Source organism: Hyperoodon ampullatus (genome assembly GCF_949752795.1).
Source record: "Hyperoodon ampullatus genome assembly, chromosome: 9".
NCBI classification, from domain to species: Eukaryota; Metazoa; Chordata; class Mammalia; order Artiodactyla; family Ziphiidae; genus Hyperoodon; species Hyperoodon ampullatus.
This window is the reverse complement of record NC_136922.1, coordinates 6,176,242-6,199,506: the sequence shown is the minus strand read 5'-3', so window position 1 is coordinate 6,199,506 and position 23,265 is coordinate 6,176,242. Positions and strand designations below refer to the sequence as shown.

The window sequence follows — 23,265 nt, the reverse complement described above, 5'->3', positions numbered from 1 at the left end:
CCAGTTACAAGGAGAACTGACATTGATGTCTAGTTGGCTCATCGGTTACCAGGGAAACCAGCAGAGAAGCATGCCCCTCACCGCCCCTTTGGTAATCTATCAGGTGGCGATGTTCTGATCTAAAGCTTCGAATAATCATAATTTGGGGCTGGTGGCAAGTAAGTAGGCATTTACTGATTAGGCTGTGTTATTAAGAGGGAAGGTCAGTCAGGTGAGTAGGGTGTAGGTGAAGCAGGGACTAGTTGAGCAGGGGATGGACAGACAGCAAGAGAACAGCCATCCTGGCTGCTCATCTCCCTGCACAGGGCAGGTCTTTTGTTAAGTGTTCTTATCACAAAATATATAATAATAAATAAGAGGGTGGGAGGAAACTTTTACAGATGGAAGACAGGCTTTATGGTATTGATTGTGGTGGTGGTATCATCAATCTATACTTATCTCCAAACTCATCAAGTTGTATACATTAACTATGTACAGCTTTTTGTATGTCAAAAAAAATTTAAAAATAAAATAAAAAGAGCAACTCAGCAACAGCCTCACTAAAACTGAAATTTCATTGAGTGTTGTGTTTCATAGCAGTCAAGAGAGCCATTACAGGGGCTCGGAGGTCATTTGGTGAGTCAGCTTCTCTGTCAAACACTTGCTGAAAAACAAGACGTTACAGAAGAACCCAGGGTTGCTTCCATAGCTAATGTCCTGGGGAGACATGGATTCAGCTAAATTAAACCTTTAAAGATCTTTCCCAAGGTAAAAATGGACAAATGTCAACATATTAGGAAATATATGATTAGGGTTTAAAAAAAATTAAAGCCATAATCCCTCAATTAGATTTAAAAGAAAAAACATAAAAGATGATTTATTGGTATGTTTAAAAATTGACTGCTATTTGTAAACAGAGCCATCTTTGAAAAGTGTGCAAAATATGATCTATCTTTCCTTCCGCCTCTTGACCCCAATGTTCTCTCTCCCCTTTCTTATACAATCATCCCTCCCACTCCCATTCCTATTTCTCTCTCATAATCCTTATGTGTCTTTCTTTTATTCATGGCATCATCAATTTCCCTCTAGTACTGGGCTCTTGGTTTCTCCTCATTATCCTAATTTTCTCTTACTTATTTTTTCTCCTTCCTTCAACTGCATATATATGGAATTTTGTATTGAGGTAATATATTTTAAGACTTAAAAGCTACATAATGCAATAAGTTATTGATAAATATAAATAATTATATTCATGGATTATTGTTATTACTTGTGTATTTATTTTTTTAAATTGTACTTATAAATGTCTTATAAGACCTGCTATAGGGACTTCCCTGGTGGTGCAGTGGTTAAGAATCTGCCTGCCAGTGCAGGGAACAGAGGTTTGAGCCTTGGTCCGGGAAGATCCCACATGCCACGGAGCAACTAAGCCCGTGCGCCACAAATACTGAGCCTGTGCTCTAGAGCCCGCAAGCCACAACTACTGAGCCCGTGTGCTGCAACAACTAAAGCCCAAGTGCGTAGAGCCCGTGCTCCACAACAAGAGAAGCCACTGTAATGAGAAGCCCGCTCGCGGCAACTAGAGAAAGCCCGCGCACAGCAACAAAGACCCAACACAGCAAAAAATAAAAATAAATAAATTTAAAAAATAAAATAAAATAAAAATTTAAAAGACCTGCTATAACTTTAAAGTTTATTATATTAGGTTTACTATGTACATGAGTAAGAATGCTTTTTTTCTTTATATTACATACAAAAATTTTCAAACTCCTGCTATATGCTATTTAACATATTAATAACATAAGAGTATTTTAGAAGTGTTGTATTATACTGAACAATATTTCTGCAAGTAGAAAATTCCACTATTATGATAACAACCTACGTGGTAATATTTTCTTGACATCAGATATTAACATTAATATTTTTCTAACTCATGATTTTTTCAACATTGAATTACAGAGTAGGCCTTTCGTATCCCATTGGATTTCTGCAGAAAAATAACTGTCAATGATCTTACCATCTGGCACTTGTTGCAAGAAGTTATATATCTTTACCTAATTTGAGTGCTATTTAGTCTGATAATGCCCACATACTTTTATTCACTGCTATTGCCATACAAAGATAGATGTTATCTAATTTCTATTTCACCCCCTTTTCACTGTTGTGACCTTTTATTGTTAATAACTCTATTTTTTAAATGTTTAGAAAACACAAGTCTAAAAAAAAAATTCTCATATATATTGTAGCTGTTTAAAGCCTAATTACCTAGCATATATCCCATAACTCAGGTCACGCTTTGAGAAAGTAAATGCATTTGTGCTTGCCCCCTTGTTCTGAAAGGTGGAGAAGTTAAAAATACCAACAGACATTTCACTTAAAGTGTTTTCAATAGGTTCTCGGGATCTACTAGTGATTACTATTTCATTTTCATTATAAACTTACTTCTCCTTATCCTTTTTTTATAAGAATAAAGGACATTACAAAAGGATTTATTCATGTTAATTTGTAAAATATATTCATCTCATTTTAACAAATCCACATTCACTAATTAAAGAAAAGTATCAGTACCTTTCACATAAAAGCAAAGACTTGAAATCTGGAAAGAAATATTTTAATTCATTTCTAAAAGTTCTATTCAGTTCTCTAATGTGACTCATGGTCCATGCTATGCAGTTGGACCCTTAGAATTGTTTTAGGTTTCATGATAACCTCCTGTTCCCGGTCCGTAGATACCTGCCCACGGTCTCACTGCAGCCCACCTGATTCCATGGGCCAGCTGCTTCTCAGGTGTTTTGGTTTAAAATAATTTTGGTAGATACAGAGCCAAGGAAGGAGGAATCCTCTTTCCTTTTAAAAGTAGTGTGATAACCATCTTTTACCAAGTAAGAGAAAGTAACAGCGTGTTCAAGAAGAATGAAGTCCGGTACTTACAGTTTTATTTGGTACCTCCTGATCACTAAACACTTACCCGGATAATATCGTGCCAGGCCTGTGGCACTGCCAAACACCTGCCACAACAATGAAGGATCTTCCTCCCGATTTTTCTTGAATACTTCATCTAAGGCACTCGTCCAGTTGAGTTCATTTAACACAATTGTTGCTACCCCCCAAAAATAAGAAAAATCAATTAATTCAAATTTGGAATTAATAATTGAACCTGTCTTCCTTTACTTGCAAAATACTGTTATACATTTTCATTGCTTTACCTATAAAAGCGCTCTAATCTGGTGGTGATCAAAAGTTTAGACATGGAATCATTTCTTCAAACACATGTTTATATGATGGTGGCCCTATCGACATTTTAGGGCTGGGTGATTTTTTGTAGCGGGACCTGTTCTGTGCTTTGTAGATGTTGAGAAGCATCTCTGCCCTCTACCCGCTAGAGGCCAGTAACATCCCTCCAGGTGTGACGAGCAAAACTGTCTCTAGACATCGTCACATAACCCCTGGGGGGGCCAAATTGCTTTCTGTTAAGAACCACTGTGATGCATAAAAGAGGCAGTATCAGAACTCTGCTGCTGGGAGGTATCCCTTGCACTGAGGCAGTTTTGAAGACGCTTACAAGGCACATCATGACACAGCGTGACCACGACTGCCCTCAGTAATTTTTCTTGTGGGGGTGGGGAGAAGGAAGGATTTATTACTTGCAGCAAGTAAGGACAGCACCAGGGATTTCCCCCAAAGCATTGTCTCCCCAGACAGCAAAACTGGGGAAGTTTTAAGCTAAGGGTACATGCATATGCACAAAGGGGTTTGAGCAGAGGAGAATTCAGCATAGCTCAATATTGATGATTCTCTGTGATACACTAACATAGTTTGGTCTGTTACCTGAATTAAAAACAAAACAAAACAAAAAAAAACCCAAAACAAACAGATGTTTGTTACTGGGCATACTTTATTAACTGTGCTTATGTAACAACCAAAAATGTGTACATGTTGATAAAGAAAAACTCATTCAGAGGCTTGACAATATCAGTGTTAGAACTAAGAAGTGGCTGATACCTTATCACTACCTTTATGAACAATAATTTTCTTTTTTCTGGTTAGTTCAACTAATAGCTAGAGCATGGTGCTAATAAGGGAAAGGTCATTGATTTTGATACCTACTTATAGCGACTGACTGATCTGGGATAGGTATCACAACCATATGGCAGTCATTATAATGAAAGAGAAACAATGATAATGTGGGATATAACATGGGCTAAAATAATATATAATTTATAATTATGGGCCTCCATGATCATAGCATCCTATGTCTAACATATTAAAATTCTAACTGGCTTAGGATATTATTTTCCCTTTATGCAAAAAAAGATGACATAAGATAATTTCATCTTTTTTGGAGGGGTCTTTATATGTAAAATATGCACCATGCCCACAAGCAGATTAGCAGGTTGGGACACTCTGCATTTGAGAATCTATGACCAAGCCTAAATAGTGGACGTGAGGTTGGGATCAGGAGTGGAGATACTGCTTAATTCTTCCCATTCTTTTCTGTGACCACAGCAAGTAAAAGAAACAAAGGTGATCATGGTTAGATCACACACAAGATTTTTTAAAGGGAAAAGGAAAAAGAGCTATCAAGAAAGAGGCACAGCATATGTATTTATAAAGTTTATCATTTACCAAAAAATGAAAAGCAAGTATACTGTGAAATTGTTCTGGGACCAATATCTTCATGCATTTCTCATTACTGAAAACTAACGAGATTTCCATCTTTATGGATGTGATTACCTTCAAAAAGATCAGTTGTGTGTGTGAATATTCATGAGCTGGGTCAGATCCACAGTGCATCTGAGATACTAGTGAATTCATATTCAAAAGCATGATCCAATGAACACTGAGTGGCCAGTTATGTGAAAATTTATATTCATATAGATAACCTGAACTGATACTCACTATTCATGAATATTTATGGTACTATACAAAACATCACAGAAAAAGAGGGACATCCTACCTTTTTTTTAAACATTCATGAATTTTAGAGTAATATTCTACTCAGCCAAATAATCATGTTTATTTATGTCCCAGATAGTTAGAATAGATTGGGGATTAATGAAGTCTATCTCTTCAATTTCCTTGGCTCTTTAATTCACATTAAGCAACAACTGATATCTAATTATTTTTAATAAAATTTTATTTGTTTACAGGGATGCTAATTTTTTTCTCATTTTATTTGATAAGAATTACTAAGTATTAGGCTCTGATACAGTGATTGTGAATTGTACTTTTATGTACTCAGGGGAAAAAGTCAGGCTCTGGAATGTTCTTACCATCATGGTGATACGTTTTAAAATTGTAGTTTATATATTTGAAAATTCTTTTTTCAGATAAGATATTGCAGAATGTTTTTCTCAAAATCTGTTCATATGCAAATGAGCAAGGTGCATAAATATTTTCAGAATACACACTTGAATGATTTACTCAGAATGAAAGAAATGGTATTGTATATGTATCATATGAGCGAGGTTTATAAACTTGATGACAGTGTGAAGCAAGGAGTGAGGGTACAGATACTTCCATTTGTCATTGTGTATTTACAGAAACTCTTGAGTGCAATCATTATTCTAATAGCCACAATTTTTATTGGAATGTCCAGAACAAGAAATCAAAATTCAAAAGGATCTGCCACGCGAGTACAAAATTAGTGCCACCTCTTTAGAGGAGAGTTTGGCTGTAGTTGTCTATCAACATGCACCATCTTTAATCCAACAATTCTACTTCAAGGGATTTATACTATGGATAAAAACATAGTAAAACACCAAAACTACAAGGTAAAATAAATTGCTGGAGTAGGAAATTCTTTTTCTTAAACTATACTGAAAGCAGCTAAAAATGTAAAAGAAAACATGTAAAACATCAAAGCAAATAAACAAGTATGAATACCATTTTAGATCGTTCTTGGTGATTTGGCTATACTTTTTGGATCCACATTATGAACTACATTTGACGAATAAATATATATTACTTAGGTATCCTATCATAAGCAGATTTTTATCTTCTTAACCTTCTAAAAATTAACTACCTAATCCAGGATTACTAAGATGCCCAACATTTCCCCATTTCTACTTTATTAGCAGAACTCAGGAAAAACAATAATGAAATAACTGGGTCATTTGCAGATGGTAGCATAATAAAACGAATGCAAAATACTGCCCATGCTAAAACTTTTAAAATGCAATTATTTTTCTGTAAGGCACAGTCTTTATATAAATGTCTAGAGCAAGAAATAAAAATTCGAAGGATTTTATTTAATTGCAGAAACACTGGTATAAACTAGTAGCCAAATAATATTTCTTAAAATAATTCCAGAATAAGTGATCTTTTTAAAAGGACTTGAAATAGTTCTTGGCCACAAATAAAACTTTACATTTTATTTGGACAGATATACTCAAGAATATGGGTAATAGTTCTGACTGGTTTTCCATAAATCGTTAGTCAGTATTTAAAAGTATATCGTATTTAATTTTCGGAATTATATACTGGATATGCATTGCATGATTTAATATACTGTGTACTATACTCATCCATGTCCTCCTTCTCTTACCTCCTAAAATAGTAATGTTTTACATTCACACATTCAAACTTCTAATGTCTTGCTTGAATGGAGTGCATGAGTGTACACAGAAATTCATGAGTGGCTTCTACTTTTTTCACTGTGTAAGACAAGCTGGTCGATCGTGATCTAGCCTTGAACGTACTGCCAATTACTAATGAACTTAGCTAAGTGTCTTATGTCTTCTTTCAGAGTAAAATTAGTCCTTATCTCTGTCAACTTTTAAGAAATGAAGATTTTTATCTTTGTTTGAAAATTAGAGTTTGTGAAAATAAGTCTTTCATAGATATCCAAGGCTAAGCTTATTAAAAGCAGTGAATGCTGGGAAAGCAAACCTTGACTTTGGGGCCTCTATTCTGAATGGTATAACAGCATTTCACTGATAATTGATTCAGAACACCAAGCATACGTCTCTATTCTTCTACTTAGTTTTCAGAAACAGGGCCTTGACGTTCAGCAATTCTCTGTTTTGGAGGATTCTTTTGTTCAATCTGGCTTCTCAAGGGAAGAAAGAAAAATCTAATTTGTAACAGCACAAAAGAAGCACCTTACATTTTCTGCTAATTCTTCTAAAATACGTGACATATCTGTATGTTGTTTATGACATGAATACAGAACTGCTGACAAGTTCGGAATCCAATTTTCTCCTATAAATTTCAGCCATGAAGTGTTGCACTATTGCTCCCTTTTAAGTTTGAGTACATTTTGTTGACTTATTCAGGGTTCTGGGCCTCACCATGCACTGAAGGCACTATATAACTATTTGAAAAACCTTAAGGTTATTTATAACGTCAGCTACGGCTTTGAAATGAAGTGGAAATATGCTAGAAAAAAGAAGAGAAACATTTTTTTAAGATTCACTTAAAATATAAAATAACTTTGACAAGTCTGCATCAAAAATACATTTTACACAATACAAAGTAGCTTTGACAGGTCTTTGATAAGCTCTGTAAATCTTTTTTTTTTTTTTTTTTTTTTTTTGTGTGTGTGTGTGTGTGTTACGCGGGCCTCTCACTGTTGTGGCCTCTCCCGTTGCGGAGCACAGGCTCCGGACGCGCAGGCCAAGCGGCCATGGCTCACGGGCCCAGCCGCTCCGCGGCATGTGGGATCTTCCCAGACCGGGGCACGAACCCATGTCCCCTGCATCGGCAGGTGGACTCTCAACCACTGCGCCACCGGGGAAGCCCAGCTCTGTAAATCTTAAAGCTATGTAAAGGGACTGGATACTAAAAATTATTTTTAATAGTAAATATGATACAATTAAATAATTAAAACAAGAGAATTGTCCAAAATGTTTACTATGCTATTTCCATTTCATAATACCATTCTATTATCATAGCCTTTCATTAAGATAAAACTAGCTAAACGATTGCCACTGATACCAAATGAAGTCAGGAATTTTTTAAGAATTTACTGTGTGCCAGCAGGTGTGTTAACCATTTTGTATGCATTATCTCACTTAACTAAATATGACACTTTGAGTGAGATACTCATATTATCTTTTTTTAGAAGACAAAAACAAAACCTATTTTTAGATGATAAAAATAAAAGGGCATGTAATTTGTCAAAAATCATACAGTGAGAGCTGTAGACAGAGAGCACCCAAATAAGTCAGATTCCAAGATTCTTACTGTTTTATGAGCGATTTATTATTTCTAAGCTTTCATTATATGTGTAGCTCTGATTTAGAATTTTAAATCTGAAAAAAGTAAACATCACCTATGCCTTTGTAACACAGTGTTTCTCAACTGAGAGAGATATTGCTTCCCAGGGGACATTCAGCAATGTCTAGAGACATTTTTGATCAAGACTGGGGGGAGCCTACTGGTATCTGGCAGGCAGAGGCCCGAGATGCTCTAAATATCCTACAATGAACAGGACAATCTCCACAACAAAGAACCACCGAGTTCAAAATGTCAATAGTGCCCAGGTTTACAAACTTTGCTCAAGTGCAACTAAAAACACAAGACAATTAATCTGATTTGTAAAAAGCAATATTCCCAACGAATACTGTCAACAAAAAGCCATAACAAAACTTCAAACCGAAAGTTGATACATTTTAAAAATATTATTGTTTCATATTAAATTAAGTCAATATTTCAGGCTACATTTTGACACCCTTTGGGTGGAGCAAATTTTCATTTTAGTCCCAGAAATTCTAACACGTTATTCTCATACCTGAGCAAGTAAGTAGGATTTCAAAGCTACTTTTTTTTTTGTGTGTGTGTGGTACGTGGGCCTCTCACTGTTGTGGCCTCTCCCGTTGCGGAGCACAGGCTCCGGACGCGCAGGCTTAGCGGCCATGGCTCACGAGTCCAGCTGCTCTGCGGCATGTGGGATCTTCCCGGACCGGGGCACGAACCCGTGTCCCCTGCATCGGCAGGCAGACTCTCAACCACTGCGCCACCAGGGAAGCCCCAAAGCTACTTTTTTAGTGCCATTAAATGTCATCCCCCCGCACCTCCGGCTTTAGGACGTTCATAGAATATTAGAGTTTTGCTTTTTTTTTTTTTTAAATGATTCAACACTGTGCGATTCTAAACTAAATTTTATCTTTATAGCAAATGTTCATTTTATCCCAGAGTATATAAGGTAGTCATTAAAGGAGTTGAGTTTAGCCGGTAAGCTGAGCCAGATGTCACTAACTTTATTCATCAACCTTAATCTCGAAAAAGAAAAATGTTAATAAGAAGAAACCCACTGATCCAATTAAGCCACAGACAAAAGCCACTTTAAGAACTAGACAGTGTGCATAAATATTAAAATGAACGAATCTTTTCAGTGGATTTGGCTAAAGGAATCTCACCTAATCCCAGTGTAAATGAAAGATTAATAAAGTACAGGGAGATGGGAAGAACAAATCTAATCTCTCTAATCATGACTTTGGCACCAGCATCCACCTCCCATTGAGGACGGGAGAACAGAAGGCTCCAGGGCACATGTGGGCCCTGATGAGGAGATAAGCCTTATTCCTACCGTTAATTCGGTACAAATATTCAAAGGCCGTTGTCCTTGTCAATTATCTAAGGCCCGTATTACTGAGATATCTGGTCTCACTCCCTATGTCTTTAGTTCCCCAGCACATAAAAGGAGCTCGGGAGAAACCACTTTATTATAACAGAAAATAAGAATAATGCAAGGGGAATAGGAGACACTAGGACCCAATGTCATATTTATTAATTGAAGGATTTTTAACATCACTTTCAATAAAATGACAATTACTTGTAAGATTTTTCTTGAAGGGGTGTAAGGTTTATGCATAAGAAATGTCATAAGAATAGGAGGCAAAATAAAAAGTTTATCTTTCAAGTATTTTAAGTTTTTCTGTTCTTAGTATTATCAAAACCAGATGAACAAGTAAATGATTAGTAACTCTGATGGCCAAGAGTCTCTCTCACTGGCACAACCTGCTACTTAAAACTAATCATTTAATGTCTTGTACTTCTGTTGTCCTTTCATCTAAAAAAGTAAACTTAAACACGCTAAGGATGTTAGATAGGTTTAGCATGAATGTCAAATAAGCTTACGAATAAAAGGATATCAGTGAGCGTGATTTTATTATAATCCTTTCCTTAGCTGGATTACAAAATTGTAAGATGCACATCTCCTTTAGATGCCTTACATAGAAAAACATTCTTTTTACATCTTGGCATATTATTTTGCCAGTTATTTTCTTTTACTTGAACAATAACACATTTCTTTTATATACAGCAACTAGAGTGTAACACTGTATAATTTGTAAATATAAGGCTGAACTTTACAGTGATTATCTGAGGAAGACAATACAATTTTTTCCACTGATACTACTTCACAATGTCATTTTCATCATAAGTGTGACTATCTGTGATTAAATTGTTAAAAGAAAAATGGTTAAACATCTATTTCTATATATTAGAGCAATACTTCAGTAAACACAGAGCCTACTAAATTCTGAACAAATGAAAAATAGCCAAAAATCCTCTAAACATTTTTTAAACTTTAAAAAGGGAAATAAAATATGTGAGTTTAAAAAAGAAATCAGAAACTATGAGAACATAGAAATGAAGCTGGAAGCCATATAAGAATAAATATGCAATTAAGCCCAAATATAAAGGACCCCAAACTGAGGTTTGTTTGTTTTTTAAAATGCCTAATTATCATGCTGGTGATTCTTTTTCCTTTAAATAATTGGCATTTAAGAATTCAGTATATGCATATATGTACTATAAGCAAAGCCTATTCTTACTTACTGCCCTCCCACTGAAAGGTCAGGTGTCTTTTGTGCCAGAAGTATCCATTTGACCTTGGGAAAGCATTTTATTTTCTCTAAACCTCATCTGCCTCACCTGCACAATGGGGATAATAATAATTGTGTCTGCCTCACAGATATGTGCTGAGGATTACAGGTACTTAGAACATCTTTTTTTTTTTTTTTCTTTCTTTTTTGCAGTACGCGGGCCTCTCACTGTTGTGGCCTCTCCCGTTGCGGAGCACAGGCTCCGGACGCGCAGGCTCAGTGGCCTTGGCTCACGGGCCCAGACACTCCGCGGCATGTGGGATCCTCCTGGACCGGGGCACGAACCCACGTCCCCTGAATCGGCAGGCAGACTCTCAACCACTGCGCCACCAGGGAAGCCTTAGAACATCTTTTGTCACTTAGTAACTGCACAATAAATGCTACCTGCCCTTGTCATTATCATTATTTTCTTATTTACCTCTTAATACTCAGCATTTAAAATATATTTTTCAAAACATCTTAATGGAGCCGTTCTGATTGCGCTGTTAAAATGCTAGGATGAGTGATGTAAATCTAGCAGCTTCTCTTTCCTCAAGGAACCTTTGCTCTTACCTCGGTCCTAAGTTAATGTCCAACAATACTACTTAATTTTCTTATTATATATTGCATGAATAAAATAGCATGTTAACCTTTCCAAACCATTTATTGATACACTGTTTCAAGAGAAGGCAAATGAAAAAACAAATTTCTCTAACGATAGCATTTAATGTACTGTATAATTTCAGTAGAGATAATTTTTACTATGGAATATTCTCAGCACTCCTGAAGTCAAACCACGCTGGTGATTGTGGCCTTGAATACAGCATAGACACACTAAAATTCTGGGAGAAGATATTAAACTATATAAGACCTAATATACATACCAGACACAACACAGGCACATGCACGCACACACACAGAATGGTGTACACACAGAGTTCTGTTAAGGCAGGGAGGAAATTCTGGCCGAGAATTACAGATCAAATTAGATATGGGAAATCTCTTGCCTTTGCTCTGAGACTGCCTAACTGCACAGGGAATTTAGTGTCTACATACAAATCTGGACTGCCGAATTCATAAAGAAGGATCAAAAAGTATTGGAGCTGACTAATGAGATACGGCTGCAGGATAACAAGGCTCCTGGGAGCAAGAGTGATGCTGTCAGTGAGGCACACACTGCTTAGTACTTAAGGGTTTATGTCAACTAGTTTTAGAACAAAGAGTTGCCTGGTGATTTTCAGATGGAAACATCAGATGCACTCAAACACAGTACACAGCAGATAGCTATAATCAAGAAGAACAATCGCTTGGTTTAAACACCATGCACTGCTTCAGAGTGAAACTAAACACAGAATAAATCTAAGAAATTGAACTACAGGCTGCTACTTACAGAGTCATGTTCCATAAAGGTATGGATGAAATCTAACACCATATCTAAGACAACATGAGGTTAGTAGCCTTACATCTCTACTTGCACGTGAATAAAGAATTGTCATATGCCTATAAGCATACATGCATGCAGAGCAGTCATAACTGATTATTTTTACAGATAGGCGGACATCTACACATACAAAGAAAAAACAAATACATCAACTATTTCAGTTTTCAGGATGCTTACAACATAGTGAGCATGATTTGTTCAGGTTTTAATACATTTATTACAGTTATTGACATGTTAAATTTATATTTAACAGTCCTAGCTACTGCCCAGTTCAACAAATACCTTAATAAAGAAATAATTCATTTTCTATTCTAATACATCATGTATTTTTAATTTTCACTCATAGCTCAAGATCCCATAAAAGTTTAAATGTATCACTCAAATCGTTTGAAGAAGCTCAAGTTATTCTGACATAGCTTTAAAATATTATAAAGGATTCAATACCTGGTCAAAACAAATACTCTGCACACAAGCTTTTAAAAATGGCTTAAAGGTTTTTTATCTGATGAAATATCATAAGAGATGGTACATGACCAGGTCACGTTGGTTCTAGCTCTGTGTCTATCTTCTCTCACTCCAAGGCCAAACTCACTTAGGTCTCTCCCAACAAACTTTAGATAGTCTCCCTCCAATTTCAGCTCACTTTCAGCCATTCTTCCCACTACGGCCACAGAATGCTACTTGGCAAAGGCCCTCCCTAATGAAAAGCCTTCAGTTAGTCGCCATAAAAGTTGGTCTTTTATGATTGCTTCTATCCCATCTGCCAACCTCCTCTCCCACTGTTCTCCTTATCAACAGAATGGCTGTAGGATCTAGTGTGATATTTCAAGGACAGAATCTCACACAGTTTTCCTGCCACACCAAAATATCCAAACAGAAACATATGGCACAAAAGGAATACCGTGACATTACAAGTGGTTTGGGTCTTTTTACTGTAATAGATGGAATTTTAGAGAGGGGAAGATCTATTTCCAGCACTGTATTCAATCATTCAAAGCACATTAATAACCCTTGACTAGGCTCTTAGAGTTAAAGTCATATAAATTGTGATTAAAAAAATTTTGATCCTTCTTCTCAACTTGCTCTAAATCTAATGGAGAAAGAGAGATAAATCAAAGCATCTTACATCCAATTTTGCTTTTGTATCATAGACCCTATTAACAACATTACTGCCTATCAGAAGCTAAGTAAATGTTCTGAGGGTCAGGGGAAGGAGTGGTGGTCAAAGAAGACTTCCTGGAGGAGGTGGTACAGACAGTTTTAAAGAAGAATGGAGAAGTGGTAGGAGAGCTGGATGACTAATTCAGTGAATGCCCTGTGCAGAATAAAGAGGGAAAAAAAAAAAAAAGGCACAAGGCATTTCAGGAGCTCGATGTTCTTCAAAATGGTTGAATGAACGAGGAATATGGATAAAGGCAGCCAAGATAAGATTAGAGACACAATGTTATGATGACCCAGCAGTACTAAACACAAAATAATTTTATTCTGAGAATTACAGAAAGCCATATAAGCTAAAGTATGAAATAATCATATTTGCTCTTGAGGCTTCACTCAGAAGCCAGCATGGAAAGATACTGAAAGTAGATTGGAAACAAGCCAGGTGTGAATGGGGAAGACAAGACAGAAAACTAGTAGGGTCAGGCTGGCGAGGAATGACAGTGGTCTGAACTAAAAAAGCAGTGCTGGACATGGGGAGTGGAAGGAGATTAAAAAGATGTTGGGGAGAAATCATCTACAGACCATAGTGACAGCTAGTAGGAAGGGGAAAAGAGGAGCCCTGGTTTTCTGGCTTGGGCCTGGATGATACTATTAACAAACACATGAACATTGGAGGAGGGACATATTTGAAGATATCAGTGTCCTAATGAGTGGTGCCTGTGCCACTTAATCCATTGAAAAGGGTTATCCAAAAGGTAATTAGAGAAATGAATCTGCAGCTTAGCCATGAATCCATATGGACGAATCGGATTTGGAAGTCACTGTTTCAGTGACAGTCGAAACTAACTGTTTGAAGGATGTTCACGGTATTGACATCAATAAGTTCCACAGATCCTTAAGTACTGAAGCGGCTTTACTTCTCTGAGGAACACTGCCAAAAGGAAATAATGTGGACCTAACGCTCATAAACAAGGACACCATTTCCCATGAGAAGTAATCAGCATAGCATGCTTTAATATGTACCTACTGTTTTCATTTAACAAACACAGCAAAATGTGCCTTTTGAATATAATTTTCACAGCTGCATAAAAATAAATGCACTGAATACAAATTCAATTTATCTATGCCTGACTCACAGTCCATGAAGAAAAGACAATATGAAAAGATATTGGAACCAATAAAAACCCATTATCTTCTAATGCATTGTTTTGAATTTTGCCTTTTTAAAAGAGTTACTGACTTAAATCAAGTACCCAGGGATACAATGCCTGAAACTCTTGCATGTAGAACACTTTAACTAATGCTTGCTGTGTACTTGGAGGATAAGCAATTTCCCTTCTGCTCGGTTAGAATGATGAGGTAATCTATTGTGCCTTTACACTTACACGGAGCCCCACAAGACTGAAGCTCAGCGATTACATGGTCTTATAAGACCATAAAGTTTTACCACAGGAGTCGTATATGTATTAAAAAGACAGTTCAAATTGCCGACCATGCACTCTTTTCCATCATTGTGTGCCGCTCTTCTGCAATTCACTTGCACCTTTGACTTTCGGAAATGATTTAAACCTGCATCAGTAGCTCTAAAAGCACGAATGCCAACCACCCTCATTCATCAGAAGTACAAGAGTGACAAGATTTAATTACTTAGAAACATCTTAGGTATTTATTCCTATAAATGAAACTTCAATTGGGCCTTCAATAAAATTTAATATCAGAAGGTAACATACAGATAAAGACTTTAAGTCTTCTATTTCATAAAACATCAATGTTAAGAGGTAATAAGCTCAATTTAATTTTGAACACATAGTCACCATTCTCTAATATAAACATGGATGGTTTATTGAAATGAATTTTACCATTCTTTGCAATAAGTGTTTTCTTTGACATTAATTTTTTCACGATTTTGAAACAAGGCTTTACTTTCTTGTCACTTTGTGTTCCGCATCAAACGCATAGAAGCCAGAATCTTTTACATTATTTGTGTTTCTCTGGCCTTCCAAATAAATTTGAAGTAAAGCCTTTTCTTTTTTTTTCTTAGTGAAATTCTTTTATATTTATTCTACTAAAGTATCAATCTCCCCATTTCTTGCCCTTTCATCTCCTATTCCTAAATGTGACATCTGCAACATTTTTTGTTTAAAACAAAAAGCCTGTGCATTTTATTGTCCAACTATTTTTGTACTTTTTTTCTCTATTTTTAAAATTGCCTACCCTTAAACAAGGTAGCAATACCTTCTTAGACAAGAATGTAAGGATGTGTGTGTATGTGTGTGTGTGTGTGAATCACTATGGGCACCAGATCATATTATTCAATTCTCTATTTAAAATGATACATGTTATGGGGATATATGTATATGTATAGCTGATTCATTTTGTTATAAAGCAGAAACTAACACACCATTGTAAAGCAATTATACTCCAATAAAGATGTTTTAAAAAAAAGATACAGGGGCTTCCCTGGTGTCGCAGTGGTTGAGAGTCCGCCTGTCGATGCAGGGGACACGTGTTCGTGCCCCGGTCCGGGAAGATCCCACATGCCGTGAAGCGGCGGGGCCCGTGAGCCATGGCCGCTGAGCCTGCGCGTCCGGAGCCTGTGCTCCACAACGGGAGAGGCCACAACAGTGAGAGGCTCACGTACCGTGAAAAAAAAAAAAAAAAAAGATACATGTTTATGCTACACTTAACCAATAACATCCAATTAATTATTTTAAAAGCATTTAGTTATAATAGCTCTTCTAGACACTGCAAAAACTTCACATAACTATTTTTTAGTGAGGACAAATAACTTTTTATGCTTTTGGAAAGTGCAAATATAATGAGATTAAGACTGAATTTTATGTTTCTTTGTAATATTCTGAGATTTCCCTTAGGTGCACATTTATTCCCTTGCTTCCAAAGGTATGCTTAGTGATCTTTTCTACTATTGGAACCTATCTTACTAATCATTTCCTAGAAAATTTTCTTTTTAAAAAGCCATTTAAAAAATCTCATCTTATTGTCTAGCATTTAGCATCTTTTATTAAAGCTAATAAATCTTTCATGGGTATTATCAGCTTTTTGGAGCATAAAGATGTGTTCATTAAAATGAAAACTTCTCTGAAACACATGAACATTGTTTATGCCCATTTCTAAACAACTCTCTTTTTTCCCTTAGGTCAGAATAAGTTGAAATTTATGCTATCAACATCAAAATATAGACTATGAAAGCATATTTTTATCTGAAATTTGATTCAATGAACAGCTTACTGGAAAGAGTTCTATATTTGATTGATAGACATATATGAAATGTACGTATTTGTACATTTATGCAAAGTAAAATGGGGATTAAGTGGGGATTTGAAATGGTATTCTAAATATTTGAATTTTCAGAATACTTCACACAAAAGTGTTTTTTTTCAAATTACTGTTTTTATTTTGGATCAAGATTCATGCCCTTAACCTTTTTACACTTTTTCTTGCAAATGCTTTACTGTCATTTTCTAAGAAGAGCTCATGATTTTAATTTTTGAAATGTAGACAACTTATAATTATGATTTTTGATATGTATAAATCATAGTCCAGACCATAGCTTTGTGGATAAGTTTTTGAAGTAAAGCAGAATTAAACTATTTGGCACTATTTTACATTGAAATGTAGACCTCACTATTTATACCAAACACACAAATGTAGATGCAGACACAATAAATGTGTAAATGTAATATTCCTTTATAGACTCCTAACATGGGGGATTCTTAAGTATATAACATTACATAAATAAACTTGTAGTAACTATATGCTAACATAACTTTTGAAAATCAAAAAGGAGAAAACAACTATGCACGTGTACTACTGTATGTTACCAAAAGAATTTGAAGTTGGAAATTAAGAATGTCTTGGTCAGAACAGAATTCGTAACTTTCACTGTTAAGATCTCCCATGCCCTTACTACTAGAGAAGGTCTGAACTAAGTATGGACAAAATCTAAGGGAGGCAGATCAGATGATGGGCCACACACAACTTCTAAATTATTTACCCAGAAATTCAACAAATGAGCACCAGTAAAATGCCAAATGAGAGACTGAACTCCTAAGACAAATGAAAATCTATAAGTTCTAAAATAAAACTTCTAAATAAGGTACCTTATTGTTAAATTGAAAATCAGCAAGGTGTATAATATTCCTATTTGACTGCAAGCCTTTATTTTTTTTCAATTTTCATTAGAATTTTATGCTTCATCATAAGAATTAATGGAAAATATTTAAATTAAGGCGAGTATAGCAATGTCATAATTATAGTAATGGTATTATAATATACGGTCCACTGTAATGAAAAAAATGTTATATTTTATTGACCATATACAGTATATACATATATGTATATACTTTATAGCCTACTAACCCAGGTTAAATTCAAATCTCCTCATTTGAGTATGTACTCTAGCCTAGTCAATTTTATTTTCTCATAAATTATAAGCAGTATAGTTGTATCAGTGGGAGGGTAGTTTACATTAAATATTGTGGATAATGGTTTACTTTTGAGTTTTATAAAACAAACTGATAAATTGGAGACAATATCATTTCAACATGTAAGATTTATGAATTTTTATAATACTTTGACTGCTGACTTGGAAATGAGCAAAAATGTAGATTTTAAAGTGTCAGAGTCTAAAATCAATCTAACATTTAACCTCCTAGGAGAGTAAGCAGTGAGTTTTTGTTTCCCCTAAGCTGTCATATTTTTAAAATCTGGATTAAAGAGAAAGAGAAAAAGAATGAAAGACTGAAAATAAGCGAATGGAAGTGACATTTATTTTGTAGCTCTAGATAAATCTGTTTGATAAAGGCTTTATGACTTGGCAAATATTAAGTCTTTACTTTCATTTTGGAGACAAAACTTTTAGATTGAAATTTTCAGTTTTAAATATTTTGGGAAAAAGTCCTGAGAAAGAGAGAAAGCCATATTAGTCATTTTATAAATAGAACGATGATGTAAAGATAAGTAGATGAATAGCAGTATTTTAGGAAGAATTGTTAGGTAGAACTATTAGAATATTATTTGTTCTGTGAGTAAGGGTGTGTGTGTGTGTGTGTGTGTATTTATATGCATATTATATATATGCACATGCATAGGATTTCAGTGGGTTAAACATCAAAGTAGTTTGTTTGCCTGTATATTTTTCTCACTCATCCTACAAACCCATAGCTTATCAATGATGGAATCCAAGTGTGGAAGAGGGAGTAGTGTCTGTAGTATTTGCTCATTCAACCCAGGGATGTAGACTGATGGAGGTCCCTTCTATGTGGTTCTGCCCATCTGATCTTGGGGCAGGAAGAGAGTTCCAGAGAGTCTAATTCTGGCAATTTTAAATCCACCAGCTCAAAAGTCACAAATATCACTTCCACCATAACCCATTGGATAGCACTAGCCATGTCACCCTATCCTGTTGCAGGTGGGAAAAGATGTGTAATTCTCCTATGTGTCTAAAAGAGAGATTCAGATACAGTTGAGCAATGCAGTCTGTACTAATCCGTGTCATATAGCACACCACACTGAGGAAGGTGTATTGGTAGAATGATGGTTTTTAATTTCATTAAAAAAGAAAAACATTAAACTAGACAGTAATGGCTTCTCTTTTAATAATAATTTATGTAGAATAACACAAGAGGAACAACCTAATAAAAGACAGACAGTCAAGAATGCTTTGGAATGACCTGTAGAACAAGGTTCCATGGAGAAGACTGTTCTGAATGGAGCAGAAGGCTGGTTTTGATCAAGAGCAGAGAAAAGGTTGGCCACATATTGAAATTCTTGAAAGGTAGAACAAATATTATGATTATGTTACTATGTGACATAGAGCCCTAAGAACTAGTCTTTGTACCTAATTCTTAATGTTTACTATATATAATTTATACTATATATAGTCTGCTACAATACTGTAATACACTAAAATACACGAGTTCCAATTACTCAACAGCCTTGTCTTTATTTTTATATTCTGATTTTCTTATATTTTCTGTATAAATTAATGCTAGTTACACAATTAGATCGTCATAATTTAGGCCTTTGTATATATATTTTCAGACTTTTTTAGAATACATAAAAATAGAGATCACTTCTAACCTCAACCATCCTTTTTGAGAGATAGGAACAATATACTTAATGCCCTATGAGTAAAACATACTTAATCCCAGATATGTATAGTAGATTCTACTCATTCATAAGAATTGGCTTTGTGGTAGCAAAAGAATGTTTTGTGTATATTATTGTATGTATAGTAAACTTAACTGAACTTGAAAGATTGAAACCTTATGAACTCTAAAATATATTAATTTATTACCCAAAAGGAGATTGTAAATTAGCAACTTAATGATCTTTAAAGTAAATATGCTTTCATATTCAAATTTTCAGATTCACAATATATTCATTAAAATATTAAAATGTATCTCAAAACTAAGAACAAAAATTCATGTTCCCAAGCTACTTACTATGATACCATAATGACCCTGACCAAAGAGCTATGAAAAGAAATTAATCAATATCAAATATTTCTAACTTACTTAATTTGGATTAAAATAAATTTAATTCTATAATTCATTAATATTTATTGAAACATTTATTTTTCTTAACTCAATGAATGAAAAGAAGATGTATATATGTACGCAATTCCATATTAAGAACTTCAGTAGATGACAATATTTTCATTAGACTTAGAGAAAAATAATTTACACAAAAATAATACATTTTCTTAGGAAAATAAAACCTGCTGATATACAAAATAGATTTTAGTTTAACATTAATCTAGGAGTAGTCTAATTATTTTATATGTTTTTAAAATTTTCATAATAGTCCTTTGAGGCAAGTATTATATGTATTAGATTAGTCTTACAAATGGCAACTTTGTCATATTTTGCTAAAGGTCTGTTTATCTAAATATTCACTGACAGGGCTTCCTTAGTGGCGCAGTGGTTAAGAATCTGCCTGCCAATGCAGGGAACACAGGTTCGAGCCCTGGTCCGGGAAGATCTCACGTGCCACAGAGCGACTAAGCCCATGTGTCACAATTACTGAGCCTGTGCTCTAGAGACGGCGAGCCACAACTACTGAGCCCGCGCACCACAACTACTGAAGCCCATGCGCCTAGAGCCCATGCTCTGTAACAAGAGAAGCCACCGCAGTGAGAAGCCTGCGTACTGCGATGAAGAATAGCCCCCGCTCGCCACAACTAGAGAAAGCCTGCGTTCAGCAATGAAGACCCAACTCAGCCAAAAATATTAAAAATAATAATAATAATTCACTGACATATCACCAACTCTCCTTTCATAATTTTAAATTTTAATTCTTATCCCTTAATTTTTAATTTTTGGTACCATTCTCAAAGGCTATCCAATGTACTCCATATACTGTATAACTTCTTCCTTGACTTTTTCTACTTTGGAAAGTCTTTCAATAATGTACAAAAACAACCCACAGGATCCTTTTGAAAATAACAAATATCAGACAATAAATTGAATAAATTTGGACACTTATGACAAGATTTTAACAACAGGACCTGGGTTAAAAAAACAAGATGTGATGGAAGTGAAATACAAAGAAACAAATACGATCACTGACTTTACTGAAACCAAAATAAATAAAAAGCATTCTGCATCAAAATGATTATACATGTAACACTTGTATGATCTTTTAAATTATAGACAGTTACCACTCAATTACACCAATTACACTTGTGGGAAGCTCCTTTCCCTCAAACATTTTTAGAAATCCTTATCTTTTTCTTTTTTTTTTTTTTTTTTTGCGGTATGCGGGCCTCTCACTGTTGTGGCCTCTCGCGCTGCCGAGCACAGGCTCCGGACACGCAGGCCCAGCGGCCATGGCTCACGGGCCTAGCCGCTCCGTGGCATGTGGGATCCTCCCGGACCGGGGCACGAACCCGTGTCCCCTGCATCGGCAGGTGGACTCCCAACCACTGCGCCAACAGGGAAGCCCAGAAATCCTTATCTTGAATTATATTTTAAATCGATGACAAACATTTTGGCCCTTTCATGAGTTATTTTATCTTTCAAATAGCTGTAACTCCTTTAGAATTAAGTGTGATGAAAAAGTCTAGCTGTTTTATTATTTATTTGTTCTATTTAAAAATATGGTAATTATTTACTGTCTTTTCTTAGAACTGGAACACTGGTATTGAATGTAATAGGAGTTGGAATTGGTAATAGGAAGAAATAGGAGTTGGTAATAGGAATACAAAAAGGAGTTGTAATGTCAAAATAACAAAAATAACAAAAATGTATATGCAAATTTTTTTTTTTTTTTTTTTTTTGTGGTACGCGGGCCTCTCACTGTTGTGGCCTCTCCCGTTGCGGAGCACAGGCTCCGGATGCGCAAGGCTCAGCGGCCATGGCTCACGGACCCAGCCACTCCGCGGCATGTGGGATCTTCCCAGACCGGGACACGAACCCGTGTCCCCTGCATCGGCAGGCGGACTCTCAACCACTGCGCCACCAGGGAAGCCCTATGCAAATTTTTTGAATAAAACTTGTTCACATTTAGAAGAAAAAGAAAAACATTTTTATATTAAAAAGACATTTAAAAAAATTTGAGACTATAGAAACTTTAAATAATTGACAAATAAAATACAGGGGTTAATTGATTTTTTTCCATTAATTCTACTAGAAATGGGAAAACGTCAGGTATATTTATTGAAAAATGATTGAAACCAGTTTTTCTTGTTATTTATTTGTGGGGTTTTTTTTTTGTTTGTTTTGTTTTGTTTTGTTTTGTTTTTCCAGCTTTGGGGTAGAGCTGATAACTGAAGAGGGTCAAGGAATTAAATTATTCTGGAATGAGGATGTTTTTCTATGGCTCAAAGAAGCCCTGTGATTTACTAAAGATGAAGATTAAATAGAGAAGCCATTTTCAGTATGAAAGAGACCATCCCCATACAATCATTTCTTTCAAAAATAAAGCCTTCCACTAGTTGTGTAATTCTCCTGGGGACTTAACCTCTGTATGTAATAATTATTGCTGATGTATTTTTTATATGATGGGTAGTGACTACCAAGAAAGTACAAGAACAATAACTGGTTTTCACAGACCTGGAAGGATAGTAATGGGCCATTTCCTCAGACCTGCTCCAGTCTGGATTAATGTAAGGTACTAAAGGGCCCCACGTTCATGGGCGCCTACCATGAACTTCCTCATAGCTTCCAGTTGCTATCATTTGCAAGACACAAGTAAAAACAAAACGATTTTTATGTAAGACTGAAACAATTAGCAAGGCCTGCAGTATTAAGTATCATGTATTATTCATTAGGTTAAAACTGTATATGACTTGATTTGCTCTAATGACAAAAATATTGACCAAATTTCATCTCAATACAAGCATAACTCATAGCCCCATACTTCAGAAGTCCGATTTTTGTATCTGAGAAAAAATAGTTTTGAAATCTCTAGCCCATTTAAAATCGTTCTCTTTTAATAACTGGATTTTAGAAATATCTTTTAAATGCCTCTTTATCTCTAGGGAGAAATCTGAGTAAGATCTTATCCACGAAGCAAAATGCCAGATGATTAAAAAATTCTCATCTCAAATTCCAGACCTCTATTTTCTCTCCAATTGTCAATCCCTTTTTAATTTTCTGCAAACAGTGCTGTCGGTCTGTTTTGGAAGCTATTCTAATTTAATATTTCATTATCTCTCTTCTTCAGCCTTTGAATGGCCTGTCACTTGTTATAGCCATCATAAAAACCGAGCCAAGTACACTTCTGATCTCCAGCTATCAATTTATAGAGGCATTGAATTGTGCACACATTCTTTTTGATGTCTTCCCTCTATGTTCTCTTTTTAATTTCTTTCTAAAAACAAAGAAATGATGAACTTTTATTTGTATTCCC

General features: G+C 35.4%; 1 protein-coding gene across 6 annotated transcripts in view; it reads right to left on the bottom strand.

Moving 5' to 3' along the window:
• CACNA2D1 (calcium voltage-gated channel auxiliary subunit alpha2delta 1) overlaps nt 1-23,265 on the bottom strand; it is a gene marked incomplete at both ends in the record, with an annotated part of 496,553 nt that overhangs the window by 134,017 nt on the left and 339,271 nt on the right. For all 6 annotated transcript variants that reach the window (XM_079711931.1, XM_079711932.1, XM_079711933.1 and 3 more), the window contains one exon: nt 2,948-3,079. In XM_079711931.1, coding sequence (XP_079568057.1) covers nt 2,948-3,079 — 132 coding nt within the window. The remainder of the gene's footprint in view (nt 1-2,947; nt 3,080-23,265) is intronic.